This window comes from Anomalospiza imberbis, chromosome 10 (genome assembly GCF_031753505.1).
Source record: "Anomalospiza imberbis isolate Cuckoo-Finch-1a 21T00152 chromosome 10, ASM3175350v1, whole genome shotgun sequence".
Taxonomy (NCBI): Eukaryota; Metazoa; Chordata; class Aves; order Passeriformes; family Viduidae; genus Anomalospiza; species Anomalospiza imberbis.
The window spans coordinates 21,586,106-21,605,887 of NC_089690.1; the positions used below are offsets into that span (position 1 = coordinate 21,586,106).

At 49.3% G+C, this 19,782-nt stretch overlaps 3 protein-coding genes across 4 annotated transcripts in view; 1 reads left to right on the forward strand and 2 right to left on the reverse strand.

The window, feature by feature from the left end:
- The window catches only part of PAK2 (p21 (RAC1) activated kinase 2), a 42,437-nt gene extending 34,597 nt beyond the window's left edge, over positions 1-7,840 (reverse strand). The window contains exon 1 of the mRNA XM_068201147.1: positions 7,685-7,840. The gene's annotated coding sequence lies outside the window, so the exon portion shown is untranslated. The remainder of the gene's footprint in view (positions 1-7,684) is intronic.
- Positions 7,841-10,385: 2,545 nt separating this feature from the next.
- On the reverse strand, positions 10,386-16,120 carry PIGX (phosphatidylinositol glycan anchor biosynthesis class X). 2 transcript variants are annotated; one of them, XM_068201166.1, is made up of 6 exons: positions 16,025-16,120; positions 15,405-15,468; positions 14,853-14,985; positions 13,880-14,093; positions 12,013-12,113; positions 10,386-10,958 (listed from the first exon to the last, which is right to left on the reverse strand). In XM_068201166.1, exons 1-6 carry the CDS (start codon positions 16,089-16,091, stop codon positions 10,815-10,817), a joined length of 723 nt encoding a protein of 240 aa, XP_068057267.1. In that variant the 5' UTR covers positions 16,092-16,120; the 3' UTR covers positions 10,386-10,814. The 2 variants fall into 2 exon arrangements, with proteins under 2 accessions (XP_068057267.1, XP_068057266.1); XM_068201165.1 differs by lacking the exon at positions 16,025-16,120 and having other exon boundaries at positions 15,405-15,814.
- Positions 16,121-16,251: 131 nt separating this feature from the next.
- CEP19 (centrosomal protein 19) lies at positions 16,252-18,630 on the forward strand. The gene is made up of 3 exons (XM_068201173.1): positions 16,252-16,366; positions 17,654-17,815; positions 18,101-18,630. The coding sequence occupies exons 1-3, from the start codon at positions 16,267-16,269 to the stop codon at positions 18,460-18,462; spliced, it is 624 nt and encodes a 207-aa protein (XP_068057274.1). The 5' UTR covers positions 16,252-16,266; the 3' UTR covers positions 18,463-18,630.
- The last annotated feature ends 1,152 nt before the right edge of the window (positions 18,631-19,782 follow it).

Here is a 19,782-nt window from a genome sequence, read left to right on the forward strand (position 1 = left end):
AATTTCAGTAAGCCATTTCAATAGAGTAAAACAAGAGATGAAGATCTCTATTAAACTTGGCAGCAAAGATAGAGCCCACAGAGTATCAGTCTGAGCAGTCCCTTGCCACCAGCCTGTCCCTCTCTGCTCACTGGGAAATGGCCCATCATCCACTGGCAACCAGCTGGGGCTGCCCCTGGATCCCTGGAAGTGCCCAAGGCCAGGCTGGACAGGGCTGGGAGCAACCTGGGACATTGGGAGGTGTCCCTGCCCATGGCAGGGGTGGGACTGGATGGGATTTATGGTCCCTTCCAACCCAAACCATCCTGGGATTCTACAAGCAGGTATGTGTGAGAGCAGAGGCAGCGAGTGAGAAACCAAAAGCAAGCACTGATGGCATCCCCATCTCATTTAGGAATAAATCACATGACCAAAAGAAAGGGACAATAAAGACCCCAAGTGCTGGGGATTATTGACAAGTTATTTGACAAAACCTTTCAGGGTTGGGCAGCAAAAGCTGCTTCAGTAGTGCAGGATACATGGTCACTCTTGTTAAGAAGAGCAGCGTGGAATGAAGTCACATTTACTTCAAATCTTGACCAAGATCCTCAAAACAAAGATTTCTCCAGTTCTGATGTGTTTAAATTTAGAAAGCTGCATCTCACTCTGGTCCATGGGCTTCAGAAGTGCTGAGGAAGTAAAGTGCATCCACCATCAGTCTCTCAGCCAAGCACAAGCAGACATAAAGGTGCTGCCAAAGACTTACAGCCAAAGATCTTCAATCCCAGAGCAAGAAAGATCTCCAAGGAGCCCTGCCCAAAGTGTTACAAGATAAAGCTCAGTGCCAATCATATGTCTGACAAGTATCCCTCAGCAGCAACTAGGGAATGAAAAAAAAAAGTAATTTAAATCCTGATGGTGTTCATAAAAATTTTGTTTTGCAGGAGTAACAGTCATCACTACCACAAATTAAACTGAATTAAAAATAATTTCATCTTAGTATTTTCACTTACGCTTAATTCTTTCAGTTTATTCCCTAACCCCTCATTCTAATTCTTTTAAGACACTAAAACTTTATTGTATGAGATGTTCCAAGTTCTAGTCAGATTGATGTGGATGTATAGGTTCACCAGAAGTCTTAACTTCTTCCACAGCAAAACTCCATCCAGGTTTTCCAAGACTGAGCACATTTCCTTGTGCTGCAAAAAGACTTTCCATCATGCACACAACAAGCCAAGGAGAATGAGAATTATGCCTCTCAGAAGTAAAATATTTTACAATGGAATAATTATTAATGAACAAGGAAATAAAAGACATCACAACCACACATTAAAATACACAGCCCTCCTTGTGAAGAAATCACCCAAACCAGCTCTACTGAACTATCCTGAATTTTTATTTGTCCTTTCCAGCAGCTACCTGGGAAAATAATCTACATCTAAAAATCTCAACACCAATTCCCTCTAAAAATATATGTATAAATATATAAAATCCCTGTAAATAGGCCCAAAAGGGCTGAAAAGCAGTCTTTACAAAATCAATGAGTCCTCAGCCAACACATACTTTGGTTACTGCAAAATAGCCTCATCCCAAAATTCAGGAGGAGGAACTTGCCTGAACTTCCTGGCTGCAGCAGTCAAGGCTCTCTTTACCACAAAGAATTACTTCCTAAGCTTGGGCACTGGTATCAAAGAGCCTTAGCACGTTGGCATCAGATTAAAATTAACTGTTCTTGCTGCTAAATAGCTTTGAAAATCCCAGACTCCACTCTTCTCTTTCCTTTTTCCACTTAAGGGGTAGAAGCACAAAATATTTCACACTTGGTGATAATGCCCCAGCTCTGACAAATCAAAGATTTCACATAATTTATTTTTATAGTAGTGACAGCTAGCACTTCACACATTGAAAATAAAAGGCTGTTTCAAAGCCAAAAATCATTTAACAACATTAGGGACCTATTTGCTACGCCACAGAAAACGATGGCGGTATTTTGTGAGATCCTGTTCATTTTTGTGCGTTTGACCTGAAGCAGCATTCCCAAAAGCTCAGCAAACACGTGAAAAAGGCAGGAGGAGCAGAAAGCCAGAAACACTCCCAGGTTGTTACAGAGCATTAGTGTCAGATCACTCAGCACCATTCCCAAGCCAAGTTTAACATCAGGGATTCCTTTTCCAGCAGTCAATTCCCTCTGTGGATCCTCACATGCAGGGACTTTGGGATGACTGGAATAACTGGTTTGGGGCCAGGGGATAGCAAAACCTAAACTGTGGCTGGTGCCACTTGCCCAGGTGGCCCCAAGTAACAAATTCATGGTCACGTATTTTTGTCGAAATGAATGCCCCCAGGTGGATTTAATGTCCTGGTAAAATCTCAAGCACTCAGCTTATTTAACACAAGTATAAAATACCAAGTTTACCTTTTAAGTAATGGTTTTGAATTTTAGAAGTTGCTCACTTTGAAACATTAACGTTACTAAGCATTACTTACTAAACAACTGGTGGTTTTTCACCGTAAAACAGAAAATTCACAAGCTGAAGCCCCTGCCAATGAGCTGTTTCCACAAGAGTCTGCCCAGCCAGGTCCTGCCTGGAGCCCAAATCCCCAGATCCCTTTGAACAGCCTTTTGCTGCAGACAGGCTTAGGGGACAGATACTGTCATTCTTCCAGGTCCTCACTTTAGTGGAGACCTTTTCAAGAAGAAATGGGTTAAATATTCAAAGGTGACTTTAAAAAGCACCTTCCAGAAGCAGCTTTTCCTTGCTCTTGTCCAGGAGATACCTCTGGTAGCTAAAGCAGCTCTAAAATGACTGTAAATGAAAAACCAATGCAACGTACAGTAGAAAACATCCAATTTCTAAAATAAACTCCACACTATCAGATAACTGTAATTTTACTCGTTAAAGAAGCTGTGGGAAAGCGGACAGTGGGTACACACTGAGTCAAACATCCAGCACCTAAACAGGAAGCAGAAAACTTTAGGGGAAAAAAAAAATAGAAGTTGAACTGGAAAAACTTTTCAGTGTATTTCCATTCCTTACTACACCTGCCAGCTGCCCTCACTCTGATTCACATGATGTTAAATCCCTCTCTTAACACTGAGCACCACTTAAATCACACTCACCACTGCCCCAATATGCTGGCTCCTTCCCACAGCTGCTCCTGTGTCAAATCAAACTACAGAATTAAAAATAATTAAATCTGTCTTATCAAAGAAGCTCCTTTCAAGATACAAACCAACTTTTGCTAATTAGCTGAGAGAACAGCCCCAACTTAAGATGCAAATGTCATGCAGCTTTGGGCTATGCCAACACCAGCGCTGGGCTCAGATTTTTTGGGAAACAATGATCTATCAATGACACAAAGCCCCCACTATTTCCATGAGTATTAAAAATATTGTATTTCCCTAGTAAACTGTATTCATTCAAACAATTTTAAGCACCAATACATCATTAGAGACTGAAGTGAAGATTTTTAAAACCAGTGTATCTAATCAAAATTTATCCCAACAGAAAAACTGAAACTCGTCTTCTTAACACTTACATCCCTGCCTGCCAGGTGAGACATTTTCAAAGCCTGGTTAATCCCCATTTCCAGCTGAGAAAATAGAAAGAAGCTGAGAAAACATTCAGAATGATCCACTTAAAAAAAACAGCAAGTCAGACAGAGAACAAGAACCAAAACCAGCATTTCCAGCTCTCAGTTGCAGACACTGCCCACTACATCAGTCAAAATAAAACCACTGAAGTGTGTATTTTCCCTTTAAAGGAAACAACTTTAACAGCTTTAGGTAAAATTATGCTCTGAGTTCTCACAAACCCTGAACAGTGAAATAAACCTGGAACTAAGCGGTTGAGCTCCATTTGCACTTCATACCTTGTGGGTCACTAGGACATTTCTTCTCACCTGAAAGCATCTACTACCTCTTACCACCTGCATTTAAATGCAAATAAGAGCTTTCAAAAGTCTTATCAAGCTCAAGACACAGGAAAGCACAGCAGGATAAGAATCCTGAGGCCTCCAGGGAACACTGCAGAGCTTCCTTGCTAAAAAGAACCAGTGCCCTGCCCCAGGGCTTCTTGTCCTTTGCCCCCAGGTGAGCACTCTGGACTCCTCTCTTCCCCACCTCCTCCTGCGAGCTGGCAGGAGATGCTGCCTCCTCCATGGTGCCTTCCTGGTCACACTGCCCTTGCCAAGAGGCAGAACCAATCTAGCTCGGCATTAATTGGACTTTTATCTTTCCTGGGAGCCAGCCTGGCAGCTCAGCCTGGCACCCAGCTGACTGGTTATCTCTGGGAGGGCAAGTAGCAACTCGGCAGTGGCAACCAGGTTCAAGGCACCTGCAAAGGTTCAGTCCCTGGCACTGCCAGGGCTGGCACAAAAACCTCTCCGAGAGGACACTGTGCCCTCCAAGCCCAGGGCCAGACAGTCACATTTCATTCAGATTTATGGAAACTGCATGGACACTGAAAATGGAGCATGGTACAGCCTTGCTGAATCGATCCCAGCCCCAGGGAGCGCCTTTGCTTTGATCATGCTTCCAGGAAAAGAAGGGAAAGCTCCACAACCACCTTACTTCTGCCTCTTCCCAGCTGCCAGCAGTGACCAGGATGAACGTAACCCACGGAGCCTGGCTGCTTGTGTCCCTCCTTTGCCAGCAGTGACCAGGAAGAACGTAACCCACGGAGCCTGGCTGTTCACGTCCCTCCTTTGCCAGCAGTGACCAGGAAGAACGTAACCCACGGAGCCTGGCTGTTCACGTCCCCTCCTTTGCCAGCAGTGACCAGGATGAACGTAACCCACGGAGCCTGGCTGCTTGTGTCCCTCCTTTGCCAGCAGTGACCAGGATGAACGTAACCCACGGAGCCTGGCTGCTTGTGTCCCTCCTTTGCCAGCAGTGACCAGGATGAACGTAACCCATGGAGCCTGGCTGCTCACGTCCCCTCCTTTGCCAGCAGTGACCAGGATGAACGTAACCCACGGAGCCTGGCTGCTCATGTCCCTCCTTTGCCAGCAGTGACCAGGATGAACGTAACCCACGGAGCCTGGCTGTTCATGTCCCTCCTTTGCCAGCAGTGACCAGGATGAACGTAACCCACGGAGCCTGGCTGCTCACGTCCCCTCCTTTGCCAGCAGTGACCAGGATGAACGTAACCCACGGAGCCTGGCTGCTCACGTCCCCTCCTTTGCCAGCAGTGACCAGGATGAACGTAACCCACGGAGCCTGGCTGCTCACGTCCCCTCCTTTGCGAGCAGTGACCAGGATGAACGTAACCCTGCTCATGTCCCCTCCATCCCCGCACTCTCCCCATCACCAAGCCTCTGCTTCCATCTCCCCACGGGTGCCTGGGAGCCCCAGCTCCCTCCCAAAGCTGTGTCCCGGTGTGGGAAGCAGGACTTGGAGCTCTGCTGGTGCTGTCCCTGGGCCGGGCCATCCGGAGCAGCCTCTGTGACTCTCGGGCTTGTTTGCAGAACAAAGAGCTGCTTCACAGACACGTCAGGAACTGTGTGTGTTGTGAGCAACGAGAAAACACAGGCACAAACCTCAGAGCACAGAAACCTCCGCACGCACAAAACAGATAAAAGGAGGAAAAACCCAAACAAAACCAACCCAAGACAGATGTGAGGGCTCTGAAGCAGAAGTATCTTACTTATAACACACAGACCTACACTGGGGTCCCTACAGCTTTTCCTGTCACAAGAACAAAATCTGCAACATCAACCAGTACCCATAATTATGAAGTTATTTTGAAACCAAAGGTGCTTGAATAATTTCCCCCTTTAAACACAACCAGAATGTTGACCATCAACAACCCAAGCTTTAAAACTTGGGATTTTAAAAGGGTATTAATTTAAAATGTGCCCAAGATTGGAGTTGTCTTGCATGGCTGAAGCATCCACCCACCTACCCCAGCATCCAGCCCAGAGAGGGAGCACGAGCAGGTGCCTGCAGGAATAAACTCCCACTGTTGGTCACAGGTCCAAGCTGTATCCCAGCACAAATTTCATCCCACTAAATCTGCCTCTGACAAGCAGCTGCCCAGCAGGGCACAAGCCTCAGATGCACTGAATAAGCTGTGTGGTGATAAAAAGGGCAAAACAGACAGACAGAGCCAATATTCCACAGTTAACGGCCTGGCATTTTTGTTTTAACAACCACCTCTGTACAAAGACCAGCCAAATTCCCTATGCAACTTAGCACAGAAAATCCAAGTTACTCTCCCTCAAGCATTTCTGTTCTGCCCTCCAGAAGTGCAATATCCAACCAGTAAACTTTAGAGTGAGGTTTTTCCTGCCTCTAAAATACATTAGCCAGAGCATTTTGTTTAAAGTGCTTTTACTATCTCAAAGATTCTACTCAAAAGTTCATAGAACAACGACTTTGCATTTTTGTATTTCTACTTTCCTCTATTTTATTTCAGTCTGTATTGACCAACCAGTTCCCTGGTAACACATGCTTTAACCAGTCTCCACAATATCCCTGTAAATTTAATTACTATTGTCTCTAAAATGAATAAACTGAAGCACAAAGTAGCTAATCCCAGTTTTTTTAAGGAGATACCACCCCAGGACTCACATTACGAGGACACTCCAACTGCAAAGCAAATCCCAGACTCTCTAGAGCAGGCATTGCTTCAAAAACTACCAAAAAAAAAAGGCAAAACCTGAGAAAGACAGAAACGATAAAAACTTCACCATGCAACATGTTTGAATTGCACCTAACACGGCTATTACTGCAGGACCTCCAAAGCAATGCTTATATTCCATATCCAGACACCGCTGGCCGTAGGGCAGCTCGTGAACTGGTTTATTTTGGCTACAGCGAAGCACAGCCTTGCTCCTCGAAAGCAGCTGATGAACTCTCTGCTCCAAAATCAGCCTTTGGGCACTTGCCACATGGACCGGGCTACGTCCAGCTTCACTCTCCTCGCTCCCCACTGCCATTAGCCTACTAAGAGTACATTTTGATCAGATATTAGCAGGAAATTGTTCTCTGTGAGGGTGGGGAGGCCCTGGCACAGTTGTCCAGAGCAGCTGTGGCTGCTCCATCCCTGGAAGTGCCCAAGGCCAGGCTGGACCGGGCTTGGAGCAGCCTGGGACAGTGCAAGGTGTCCCTGCCCGTGGCAGGGATGGGACTGGATGGGCTTTAAGGTCCCTTCCAACACCAAGCATGCTGCATTTCTGTCATTCTAACCCATCCTGCTTGGCTTTCAGGGGACAAACACAAGAATCAGCGGCGGAAACAAGGCAGCAAGGCAGGCAGCGGAACAACGCGGCGGGTGCGGAGCCCTCGGAGCAGCAGCCGCAGCTTTTCCCAGGGATGCACGGACGCGGGCCCGCCACCGCCCGGGGCCAGCGGGCTCTGACAGCCCGCGGGGCGCGGAGCGCGGCTTTCCCGCACTAACTCCCAGCGGGGCCAGCCACGCCGCGCTGCCCGCGCCGTTCCCGGGGCTTGCCCGCTGCCCGCGGCGCCCGGCGCGCCGCTCCCGGCAGCGGAGGCCGAGGCGGGGCCGCCGGGGCCCGCAGGAAGCGGGGCCGAGCGGCGGGGCCGCGGCCGCGGCGGCGGGGCCGGGCCGGAGGGAGCGGCGGGACAGCGAGGGAAGGAGCGAGGGGCGACCCACGGCCCGGGCGCGCCCGCCGCAGGCCCGGCCCGGCCGGGGCCGCACAAAGGGCGGCCGGCGCGGCCGGCAGGTGTGAGCGGACTCACCGGCTGGGGCGGCGCCGCCGCCTCGGCGGACGGACGGACGGAGGGACGGACGGACGGAGCGGGGCTGAGCGGGGCGGCGGCGGGACCGGGAGCCGGCGGGGCGGCGGCGGCGGGGCCGGAGGGGAAGCGGAACCGCCGCGCGTGGCCACAGCCCGCGGGGGCGGGGGCGGGCGGAGCATTGCCGCGGGGGCACCGCCCGCCGTGCGCCGGAAGTGTGTCACCGCAGGGCATGACGGGAGTTGTAGTCCGCTCCTCGCCGTGGGGAATGTCTTTTACACCGATAAACTATATCTAGTATTGATGGTTCTTTATGCATAAATATATATATATATAGGTTCTTTATATCTATATATATGTTTGATCTATAAAAAATCTTACATTTCTCTGGAACAGCGTCAGAGAAAAGTAAGAGAGCCTGTCAACATTTCAAAATTAATTATATATATATATAGTACACATTAATAATATTTATACGACGTGTTTTATAATAAATGCTATATATAGCCTATATATAATGTGTGGTATAATAATTTATATTGTATCTATAAAATACATATATTTAATGTGTATGTGATATACAATACTTCTTATATATCATTAAAGTTATGCATAATATATTACATATAATAAATGTTGTTACATTTATTATATAATACGTCTAAAAATATATTATAAATAGCATTTATTATATCATATGTAATATATATTGATTTATTATATATGTTAGATATAAAAACATAAATTATATGTATAACATTTCTCTTTTTCTAGGCTGTTTGGATCTCTTATTTTTCTCTGGCTGTGGACAACAACCACCTGCAGGGGGAAAAGTCCACCACCCTAAAAAATCCAGCATCCATCTAAACTCTCCAGTAGGAGCCAGCTGGGAAAGCAGTGTATGTGCCCTCAAGGCTTCTCCCCCAAAATTCCCGTGGTCCTTGCACATATTAAGGATGGGGATGTTTGTGTCCAACCCTTGTGGCGGTGTTTTCTTGCCAAGAACTCCTGAACACCTCAATCCTGTCTCCAAAACTGCCAGAATTCTTGCACGGGACTTACAGCTCCTCCTGTGATTTCTGAGATCCCTCTGGGGCTGGCACTCGAATCCTCCTGCATGGCACACCTGCTGAATTCTGTGCTGCCTTAGTGACAGCAGTTTCTGCTCTGAGAGAGAGATTCACTGGCAAATTCCTTTGTAATCAGCACTGCTACGGTTATCGGACTTATTTACAGTTTGTAAGGAAAAACGTGTCTGCTATATTTATAATACAGGTGCCGTGGATTTAAAACCAGCAAATATTTGCCACAACAAAGACCACTCCTTGTGGTGCGGAAGCTCTGCCATTCCTCTCATATTTCACATTAATCTGAATCAATTACTTAGGTTCAGTTGGAAAGGTGATTGACAGCAATCTCGATATATCATTTACTTCCATTTTTTTTCCACCTGCAATATTTTTCGTTTGCCCAGAGGACATTCCTATTCCCCTTCCCTAGGTTTTGTCAGGGATGTTGATTTAGCGGAGGGCTTCAACCTGTGATTTTCAAGTGGTGTTAAAAACCAGGCGGTGAAGTCCTGTCCCTCAGCTCTGGCAATCTGGGATGTTGCCATTCCAAGGGTCAGGCAACCCACAGAGCACAGGAACAAACTCCGCTCTGGGAATTAAAGGCCCCACTTGGAGACAAGTGACACAGTGCTGGCTCCAGTGCTGACAGGGCTGACCAGCCCAAATCTCTCCTTCCAACCTGCCATGGAAGCACTCGCAAGGAATTCGCTCCCTTGAATTCCAGCAGGAGGAAGATGCCCAAGGGACATGGATGAAAGGCTGCACACCGAGCCCTTGAAAGGAATTTTCACTCACCCCTCGCACACACACTCACCCAGATTACCTGCTTTACTCGAGGTTTATCGGGGATAAAATGCATTTTCTCCACGTGGGGGTTACCGTGGGCTCCCAGTGCCACCTACTGACAACTGCAGACAGCAGCCGAGCTCTGCTGCTCCAGAGCCTCTCGGCTTTTCCATTCGGTAATTTCCTCTCCATTTCCTTCTATTTATCAGCTGTCCTGGAGACTGGATGTACATCTTCTAAATATTTGCTTCTAGTCACTATCCTGTCCCTCACTTTCATCTCCCAAGGGTTTCTTTCCACTCATGAAATAAGGTGAAATTTCTTGAAATTTTCTGAACTCTTTCAATTCTGACCAGTTGTTCAGCCTGGAAAAAAGGAGATTCAGGGAAACCTTCACTCTCTCCTCAACTCCTGACAGGACGTGGAGCCAGGTGAGGGTTGGGCTCTTCTCCCAGGGAACAAGGGACAGGACAAGAGGAAACAGCCTCAAGCTGTGCCAGGGGAGGTTCAGGTTGGATATTGGGAAAGGTTCCTCTTGGGAAGGGTTGTCCAGCCCTGGCACAGCTGCCCAGGGCAGTGGTGGAGTCCCCATCCCTGGAGGGGTTTCACAGACCTGTGGATGTGGCACTTGGGGACATGGGTTAGGAGTGGCTTTGGCAGCACTGGGGGAATGGTTGGACTCAATGATCTTAGAGGGCTTGTCCAACCTTAATGACTCTGTGATTCTACCTAGACCAAGAGCAGCCAATCCCTCAGAGTCATTCGGATGGGAGAGATTATTAACGTGTCCCAGGTAGGCACAGAATGTCTCTTCACAAATTCATACATAACCCATCTGCACAACAAGCTTGAAATTCAGAAATTTTAATGATTCAATAATGTATTTCATACCCTTAATAACCAATCCCTGAGTCAAGAAATACAAACACCTCTGCAAGAGGCAGCACTGCATTGAAAGCAGGCTCTGGGCCAGGAGGAGGGAATAGGAGCCTCAAACCCACTCCTATTGTTGCCTCATTGCCCACAGCAGTGTTTTCAGCTTTTTGAGGCTTTTTCCTACTCTCCATCTGCTCTGGATATTGACAACACACCCAAAATGTCTTCTGGGCTGTGGAAGGCATTTGTAAGCATTATGAGCCAAAGGAACTATAATCCATTATGGGACCCTTGCACCCCCTAAGATACAAATAACAGCAGAGCAGGATCCATTCAGGAGCCCAGGGTAATCTGCAGTTGGTCGTGCTGGATGGAGGTCAGACATTCCACACTTCCTCAGGTCACTGCGAGAAGTGTCCGTACTTGCAGGCAGCAGCGAGGATGAGGCCAGAGCAGAGCCCTGTGGTGAGCAGGGTCAGCGCACACACCAGGGAACTGTGCTCCCTGAGCCCCACAGGAACCCTCAGCATCGATTCCTTGTATGCCTACAAAGAAAAATAAATATATAACACTCATTTGAGCTGTTTCTTTTTGACTGCAACCGAGAGGATGAGGAACCAGACCCTGATTTAATTAGCCCTTGGCTAAAGCTTCTTCTGAGATTCAATATCAGAACCAGGATGGGACATCTCCTTTTAATTCACAGCCACTGCTGCATGCACAGCTCAGGAAATGGATCTGCTGCCATCTGTATCCCTGGATCTCTGCTCCTACTCCAGTCCCTGAGGGTGTGTCTGGAATGCTGCAGGGAGAGCAGCTCCCAAGGTGAGCTCAGATCACTAAGGAGACAGATTTCTCCAAAGTGGGCAACCATTTGGTTTTTTCATTGATACAGGAAGCTGCAAAATGTTTATGGACAACAGCTACAGATGTACCAGTGGTCTGCAGGTATCTTAAACATAGGAAGGACATGTGTTACAACAACAACAGACTATTTTATTATATAAATTACTCTAATTTCTGAATCTCTACACTACTGTGGCACTTTGGAACATCAACGACAGTTGTTGGCCACACTAAAGATCCAATTTTCCTTGATTTTGAACACAATAAGAAACTTCACCTTTTCCTAAACACTTACCCAACCAGGTGACAACCAAGCAAATAGAATTTTCCTTTTTTTAGGATGCTACTCCTTAAAACTTTCAGTTTTACCATTACTTTAGCTAGATTATCATCTTCCACCTTGCTACTCCTCTGAAGCACCAACGTTGTAAAGACTTTTCTTAATTTGGCCAGTGCCAATTATATCCTAGGATTCCAAGTAAACTAGTAAGGAAAAAAAAAAAAAAAGTCAGAAGAGCAGCCATGCTAAAGGGCCAGAAGAGCACAATCCCTGTAAACACAGCAGAAGGGCAGGATGACCCCCACTAAAAGCCAGTCAGAAAGGAAAAAAGGAGCCTGACAAAGGGGGAACCACCCAGCTAGTCTCTTAATGATTAATTCCTGTTAGGAAATAATCCTAAAAATTAATCTTGGAAGGTGTTAATCACAGAAAAAAGGCAGCAGTTGTTAGAAAGAACCAGAGGGAGGACTCACGGGTCTGTGTTTTGTGGTGTGCCACTGACAGGGACTGCTGGTATCAGATGAGCAGGGTGTGTCCACTTCAGCTGGCTCCCAGCACTCTGCAGACAGGTGACCTAGGGAAGGCATTCCTGCATCACCAGGAGCCAGGCAGGATAACCAATCAGCCTGCAAGTTTTTTTCCCAAATAAGGGATCTTTTCCCCCACAACAGCTCAACAGAATCTATTCCCTGGGAGCCAAGTGGTGAAACACCTCTGCATGGCCAAAGTGACACTGGGCAGACTTTGCTGTGGACTTTACAACCCTTCCCTTCCTGATACAGCAGGTCCCCAAGAAAGAATCTCACCTGTGTGGTATCTTGGCCCTTCTGTCCTTATCAGGGCAAAGGATTCCTGGTTAGCCTGCAGACCCCTCAACTTTAGCCATGTAGTTAGAATTTTTCCCCAAAATAACTAAGTCCCCAAAATAAGTAAGGCCATTTCTCTTCTTGGCCTCCTGTCAGCACACAGAATATCTCCATTCCAATACTTTAAAACCTTCCCCATTAATCATGAATAATTAATGTTTTCCTGCTCATAACTAGTAAATGTGCCAGGAAGATTTAACACCCCTAAGTGACCAGGTAGTCCTGCCTGTCCCTATGCTTATCCCAGGAAATCATTGCTCAAATTATGCACAAGTAAAGAAAAAGGAGTTGAAAACCATTAGTGTGCTTGACTTGGCAGGAATGATTTTGTGAAGGGACACAAAATTTGTAACAAAAATATAGGATTTCATTGTTCACATAACTTGAAATATTAATTGTAGTGGATATCAGGTTCTTGTTTCACCAGAGTTTGAGACTCCAGCCATTCCAAGCTTCAGGCACAGCTTCCTACACTCCCCCTTTAGATAAAAGGGAATGCAGCAATGGTGTTAGAAGCCATCTGAATACTTTAATTACTCTAAATAGGTGACAGTGGCTACTGAACACACCCTGCACAGCTCCAGCTGCCAAGGGAAAAATGGTCAGAGCAGGGGGCCTTTGGCAAACCGGGCCCAGCTGGGATCGTGACAAACACAGATCATGACAACTGCCGCGTCTTCCAGCTGGAAGAGCCCAAGCAGCACAGGGGTACAACACAGAGCAGTCTCTGACACAGAGCAGTGCCTGACACAGAGCACTCTCTGACAACCCCCTGCCTTTCATTCTGCCCCTGTACTCGGCGCTGGTGAGACCGCATCTTGAGTGCTGTGTCCAGCTCTGGTCCCTCAGTTCAGGAAGGACGCTGAGATGTTTGAGCACATCCAGAGGAGGCAACGAGGCTGGTGAGGGGCTTGGAACATAAGCCCTGTGAGGAACATTTGAAGGAGCTGGGGTTGTTTAGCCTGAAGAAGAGGAGGCTTAGAGGTGACCTTACTTCTCTCTACAACTTCCTGAAGGGAGGTTGTAGACAGGTGGGGTTGGTCTCTTCCACCGGGCAGCAGCTGACAGAACAAGAGGACACAGCCTCCAGCTACGCCAGGGAAGGTATAGGTTGGATATTCAGAAAAAAATTTCACCAAAAGAATAATAAAGTACTGGAATTGTCTTCCCAGGGAGGTGGTGGAATCACCATCTCTGGATCTGGTGATCTTTGTAAAAAAAGACTGGACATGGCACTTGGTGCTATAGTCTAGTTGACATGTTAGGGCATAGGTTGGACTTGATGATCTTAGAGGTCTCTTCCAACCTCATTATTCTGTGATTCTGTGTGATTCTTTGGCCAGCACTCAGCCAGGAAGACAACGAGGTCTTTACCAGGGCCACGCCTTCTGCTTAGGTTCGTGCAACTACCAAGAGCTCCATCTCAGACACAACCAGATTCGGGATTGCCCAAGAGCATCAATGAGAATCTCACTGTGGCAGCAGCAGAGCAGCACCTCCGGGCTCTCCAGAGGCACCAAGGCCTCGTGTGTGCCCCGGGCCGGCCGGTGGTACCGCGCGTGCACGGGCACGGCGGCGCGGAAGCAGCGGGAGCAGCGCGCGTCCGGCTCCAGGAACAGCAGCAGGACAAGAGCCTTGGCCAAGTACTCGGGAGCCTCCACGTCAATGACATCAGGAAATAACACTGCCTGCAAGCAGGGAGAGATACAGGAGTGCTTGTGATGGAAATCAAAAACCATTTCCCTCCCTCATTCTAACACTGAGATGGATTTTGTGGTCAGGATGATCAAGTTGGGAATTCCAGCCTTAAGCTGTTCCAAAATACCTTTTCAAGACTGTCTTCAGGGAGTGACTCCTATGTGTGAAAAGCTCATAGTGTCACTGTGCCTACAGCCAAACCTGTGAGGTGTCAGCTCAACGATGGTGTCAGCAAGGCCAGACCTGCACCTCAGGCATGTCAAGGGCAGGAGCTGCCCACAGCGTTTGCACCCATGTTTTAGACCAATTAAGCACCTAAGCAGATAAAAGCCACAGCCTTTGCACATCTCTCTAATGTGAAGCAAAGACTGGACAGCAGACAGAAAGCTGGGATGAAAACAAAGCTGCTCAGTCCAAACACACAGCACGTGACTTAGAGCTCACCAGCACCTCTTTGGGAGTTTCCCTTCCACCTTCTGAACCTGAGGCCCTTTTACCACAGCTGATCACCTGAGGCTAAGAGAGGAGCAGCAGCTCCCTGGTACATCACCTGTGTGTGAGAATATCAGCAGCACCAGGGAATGCCAAGCGAGCTGAGCCACGAGGAGACACCAGGAAGGTTATATGGCTTGGCACCCCCTCCCAGGAATTAATCACCTTGCTTCAACGAGCCAGATAATGACCAGACATTACAAGTCCCTGAGTCCTTTCCTGACTCACTGCCAGACCTCCTGGTGTTGGGGCATTACCTTTGTCAGATTGTGCTCCTGCAGCGCTGCCAGCTCGTAGGGATCCACGTAGATTCCCGGCGGCAGGCGCATTTGAGCTGCCACTGCACATCCTCCTGCATCCTCCCCCAGCTCCACCTTCACCAGCAGGTCCCTTCAAACAGCAACAGGAGCAAAAAATTTACACCCACACTTCAAAAGTGTGGCACAAGACCCCCGAGAGACATTTCTCAGATGAGATGAGCTCTCACACCGAGTGCAGCTAATTCTGATCACACTTCCCTGTCCAGCCTTCTTAACCTCAACCCCACATCCATGGCCAAAATGAAGTTTCACTTCTTTGTTAATGTCTCAGAACCACCATTGGCCTCCACAAAAGTTTCAGAAAGGGGCCTCCTATTTTCCCTCCACTACAGCTTGTTAATCCCTTGATCCTGTTAATACATTCCTGACATGTGCCCAGGGATCACGGCCCAGGGAGTTGATACAACTGCACATGAAAAGAAAAGAAGCTTCTTCCAACAGAAAATCCCGTGGCACGTCATGCTGATGGAGGGCAGGGGGAGGACTCACCTGTGAAAGCCCTCTTTCAGGAGCTCCTGTGTGACAGTGGTGTCCCGACAGGCTGCCTGCACATCTAAGGTGACACAGAGCCGACAGTGTAACAGCACAGCGACCACAGGGGCTGGAAAAGTTTTATAACTCACCAACGCCTCATCTGCAAACCCTCTCCCAGAAGAAGGGAAGAAGTAACTGACTGTGATCAAAGCAGAACAGATTTCTTGGTTTGGGTTGGAAGAGACCTCAAAACCCAGCTCGTTCCAACCCTCAGCTTTGAGCAGGGACACCTTGCCCAAGACCAGGGTACTCCAGGTCTGTCCTTGAACACTTCCAGCCACAGCTTCTCTGGGCAGCCTGTGCCAGAGCCTCCAGACCCTCAAGGGAAGAATTCCGTCCCAATGTCCCATCCATCCCTGCCCTCTGGCAGTGGGAAGCCATTGCCCCCTGTCCTGTCACTCCATGTCCCCAGTCCCTCTCAGCTCTCCTGGAGCCCCTTCAGGCACTGGGAGGGGCTCTGAGCTCTCCCTGGAGCCTTCTCCTCTCCAGGTGAGCACCCCCAGCTCTCCCAGCCTGGCTCCAGAGCAGAGGGGCCCGCCCCGTCCTTTCCCGGCGCGGTTCCCGCGGGCACTCACGGAGGGCGCAGAGCAGCGCGCCCAGCGCGGCCCCGACCCGCACCGGCCCCCGCCGCCCGCCCGCCATGGCGGCCCGCTCCGCACGGCCCGCGCGGGCTGCCCCGGCAACGCCTGACCGCGCGGGGCCCTCCCACCCATTGCTCCGCGGCGCCGTGTCCCGCAGGCGTTAGTGAGGGCAGCCCGAAAGGGGCCTTCGGCGGAGGGGGCCTTCACCGCTGGGGCTCGGCGGCGGCGGCGGAGCCATGGCAACCGCCCGGAGAGGCGGGACCGGCCCGGGGGAGGAGCGGGAGGAGGAGGAGGAGGAAGAGGAGGAGGAAGAAGAGGCTTTCTGCGCCGCCCGAGGTGAGGGGACATGGCGGGAGTATAAGGGAGACAGGGAGTCCCTGGAGCGGGGCCAGCGGAGATGCTGAAGGGCCGGGAGCATCTCCGTGCCCAGGAAAGGCTGAGGGAGCTGGGGCTGCTCAGCCTGGAGAGGAGCCCCAGCTGAGAGGAGCCTCAGCCCTGGCTGGCCCTGGGTGCAGGGAGGGGCAGAGCAGGGCCCGGGCTCTGCTCCGGGGGCCCAGCAATGGCACCAGAGCCACGGGCAGGGACTGAGCCCAGGAAGTTCCACCTGGACATGAGGAAGAACTTTCCTGGGCAGTGACGGAGCCCTGCACAGACCGCAGAGAGCGTGTGGAGTCTCCCTCACTGGAGATATCCCAGAGCTGTCTGGGCACAGTGTGTGCCATGGGCTCTGGGATGGCCCTGCTGGAGCAGGGAGGTGGCCCCAGGTGACCGCTGTGGTCCCTCCTGCCTCTCCCAGGATGGGCCAGGCTGGGAGGGACCAGCCCGGCCGTGCCCCGCTGCCCTTGGAGCTCAGAGTTCGGGTGTCGGCCGCGGCCCCGAGCCGCCCCCGGCCGTGCCGCCGCAGCGCTCGGGAAGCCGCCGGTGACACCGGCAGGGAAGGGCTCAGCCCGGATCCAAAGATCCAAACGCTCTTTGCTGCACACCCGAAGAGCTGCTCTCGTTTGTGTTTCTCATCTCCGTAGAATCCCGGAATGGTTTGGGTTGGAGGGACCTTAAAGCTTCTCTCCTCCTCTGCCACGGGCAGGGACACCTTCCACTACCATGTTCCTCCAAATCCCGACCAACCTGGCACTGGAAATTTTCCATTTGTAAGGACATTACTGCATGTTTGAACTCTTTCCTGTGTGATTTTTTACAAAGGAGGAAGTGTTTCCAATTCTGCCTCAAAGTAGCTTTTCAACATTAATGTGATTTTTCTTGATGTGGAGAAACACGTTGTTTTTTTGGGGTAAAATATGTTACTTTGCCTTACTGCAGTCTGGAAATCACCTTCAAGTTTGACGTATTTTCACTCATTTAAAACCAATTTTTATTGGTTTTAAACCAGCACAAATATTCGTTTCTAACCAATTTATTGTATTCAAAATAAAAGTAACCCCTGTACTCAGTACTGTCCACTGAGCTGGGAAACAGGATCTGCAACAGATTTGAATTTTTAAGTCCCCTCTAATTTAGTTCCATAATTCATTTCCCTGGGCTTTAAGGCCCCTTCTGACCCAAACCACTCGGGGTTCTGTGATTTTGCTGAACTCCTCACACCTGCTTTCCTTTCCCGTTTCCCAGGGAGCGCTGCTGCGCGCGCGGATGGAGCCGCGATGACTTTCAGCGCACAGAAATGCGGGATCTGCTTCCAGCCCCCATCCATCATCCTCATCTACAGAGACAGCAGCCAGGACAAGACTCGCCAGCGCATCATGCCCGTCAGGAATTTCTCCAAGTTCTCAGGTGAGGGGCATTCATTCCTGCCCGCGTTCATTCAGTGTTTTCCTCCAGCTGCACGCAGAGGAACCCATTGGTAGCAGCATCTGAGTGCCCTCCTAGCAGCGTGCAGGGAGGGGCTGTGCTGGGGTAATGTTGTCTCTCTGAGGAGCCCCAGGCTACATCTCAACCTGAGTAATGGCTCTCTGAGCCTGGAGGGTTTGGAGAGACCCCTGGAGAGGGTTTGGGAGAGGATGTGTCAGTGGGAAGAGGTTTGTTGGAGCTGCAGGTGCCTGTGCTGGCTCTCCCCAGACTGCAGCAGGGCTGCCGAGCAGCTGAAGAACAACCCTCGGCACAAGGCCTACCTGGAAGGGGTCTCTCTGCGCCAGCTCCAGAAGCTCTACAGCTTGCTGAGAGGCCATTTGGAAGGACAGAGCCTGGCTGAGAGCTTGGAAAAGTTTCAGCAGGAAGAGACCATTGACCCAGAGGAGGATATGAACAAACTGGATGACAAGGAACTGGCCAAAAGGAAGAGCATCATGGACAAGCTCTTCGAAAAGAACAGGAAGAAGAAGGATGACCCTGACTTCGTTTACAACGTTGAGGTGGAGTTCCCACAGGATGAGCAGCTGGAGTCCTGTGCCTGGGACATGGAGTCGGATGAAGAAATCTGATTCCAGACAAAGATGGGCAGTTCAGAGACAAATCTCAGTGTCCCGGCAGAGAGAACAATGTCATCATATGTTGGCTCAGGAGAACTTGAGGTGCCACAGCAATCCCAGGCTTAAGTGAGCTTTGTTTAAGAAGCCAGACCTGATTAAATGGAAACTGCGTAGCTGAAATTGTTGGCTGGTTTTAGTCTTTTCCTACATAAAATAATTTTAAATTATTTAATCTTTCAATTTTTTACATTTCAGTCAGTTTTGGCTGAAAATGAATCATTAAATATTCATGTCCTGTTAAAGCTGTACTGTACCAATAGGGTGATTATTATTGCCTGCTGGGAAGTTAAAGATGTATCAGTCATTCTGGATAAATCAACTCTGCATTGAGACTATTACTCTGACATTTCCCTAGCAATGCTTAAATCTTCAGTTTTAGCCTACACAAAATTAAGTCCTTACGTGTAAGAGAAGGAATATCTTGAAAATTAATTAGTCTTGAAAGTACTTTTGAAAACACAGTGATTTCAAACTGCTTCAATGGGGTGATTGGATCCTTACACTCCTGGGTGATGCTTCCTCATAAGTGCTCAGTTCTGGGAGAATGTGCTTAAAGTATCTGAAAAACCAGAGTGGTAGAAGGTCAAAGGCTGGGGGTGGTTCTAAAGTAAGACAAACTCGTCCCACTGAAGGTTTTAATCCAGCTGACTACCTTGGCTGGTCTCTACTAGATCAGTCTTGCTCTCATGTAAGACCTGGAGGACTAAGATTAGGATTCTTTGGCAAATTTTACTACTCCAAAAGCTTCCTGGGTTTTGGCTTTCTGAACCCAGGCAGCTGTGAGGGCTGTGGGTGAGATGGGCCTTCATCCCAAATGGAGGGACCTCAACAAACTGCTGCCTGATTAACTAAGAGGGGTGGCTGGAGGAGCAGCTGGAAGAGCTCTCCTCCTACACCCTAAAACGAGTTGCTGCTGTGAAAGACATGGAGCAAGTGTCAGTTAAACCACGGTGCTTTGCTGTCACTGGAGGGGATGAGGGAGCTCACACTTGGCCAAGGGGGTCTTCAGTCAGGAGAGAAATGAAAGCTGAAGCCTCACTTGCCATAATTAAAAAAAATGTAAAGGCTGACTCATCTCTCCCAGGAGCGGAATGGGCATGCGGGGGTCTGGCACAGGCCTTGCCTCAACAATTACAACATAATAACACAGAAAGATCTTCCACTTAGGAGGCAGAGGGTCCCTGGGAGCCTCTCCTCCACTTCCAGCCTGCCCCCAGCTTCATCCTGACCAGGACATGGCCTGTGCCCAGCCCCAGGCATGGCCTCCTCTCC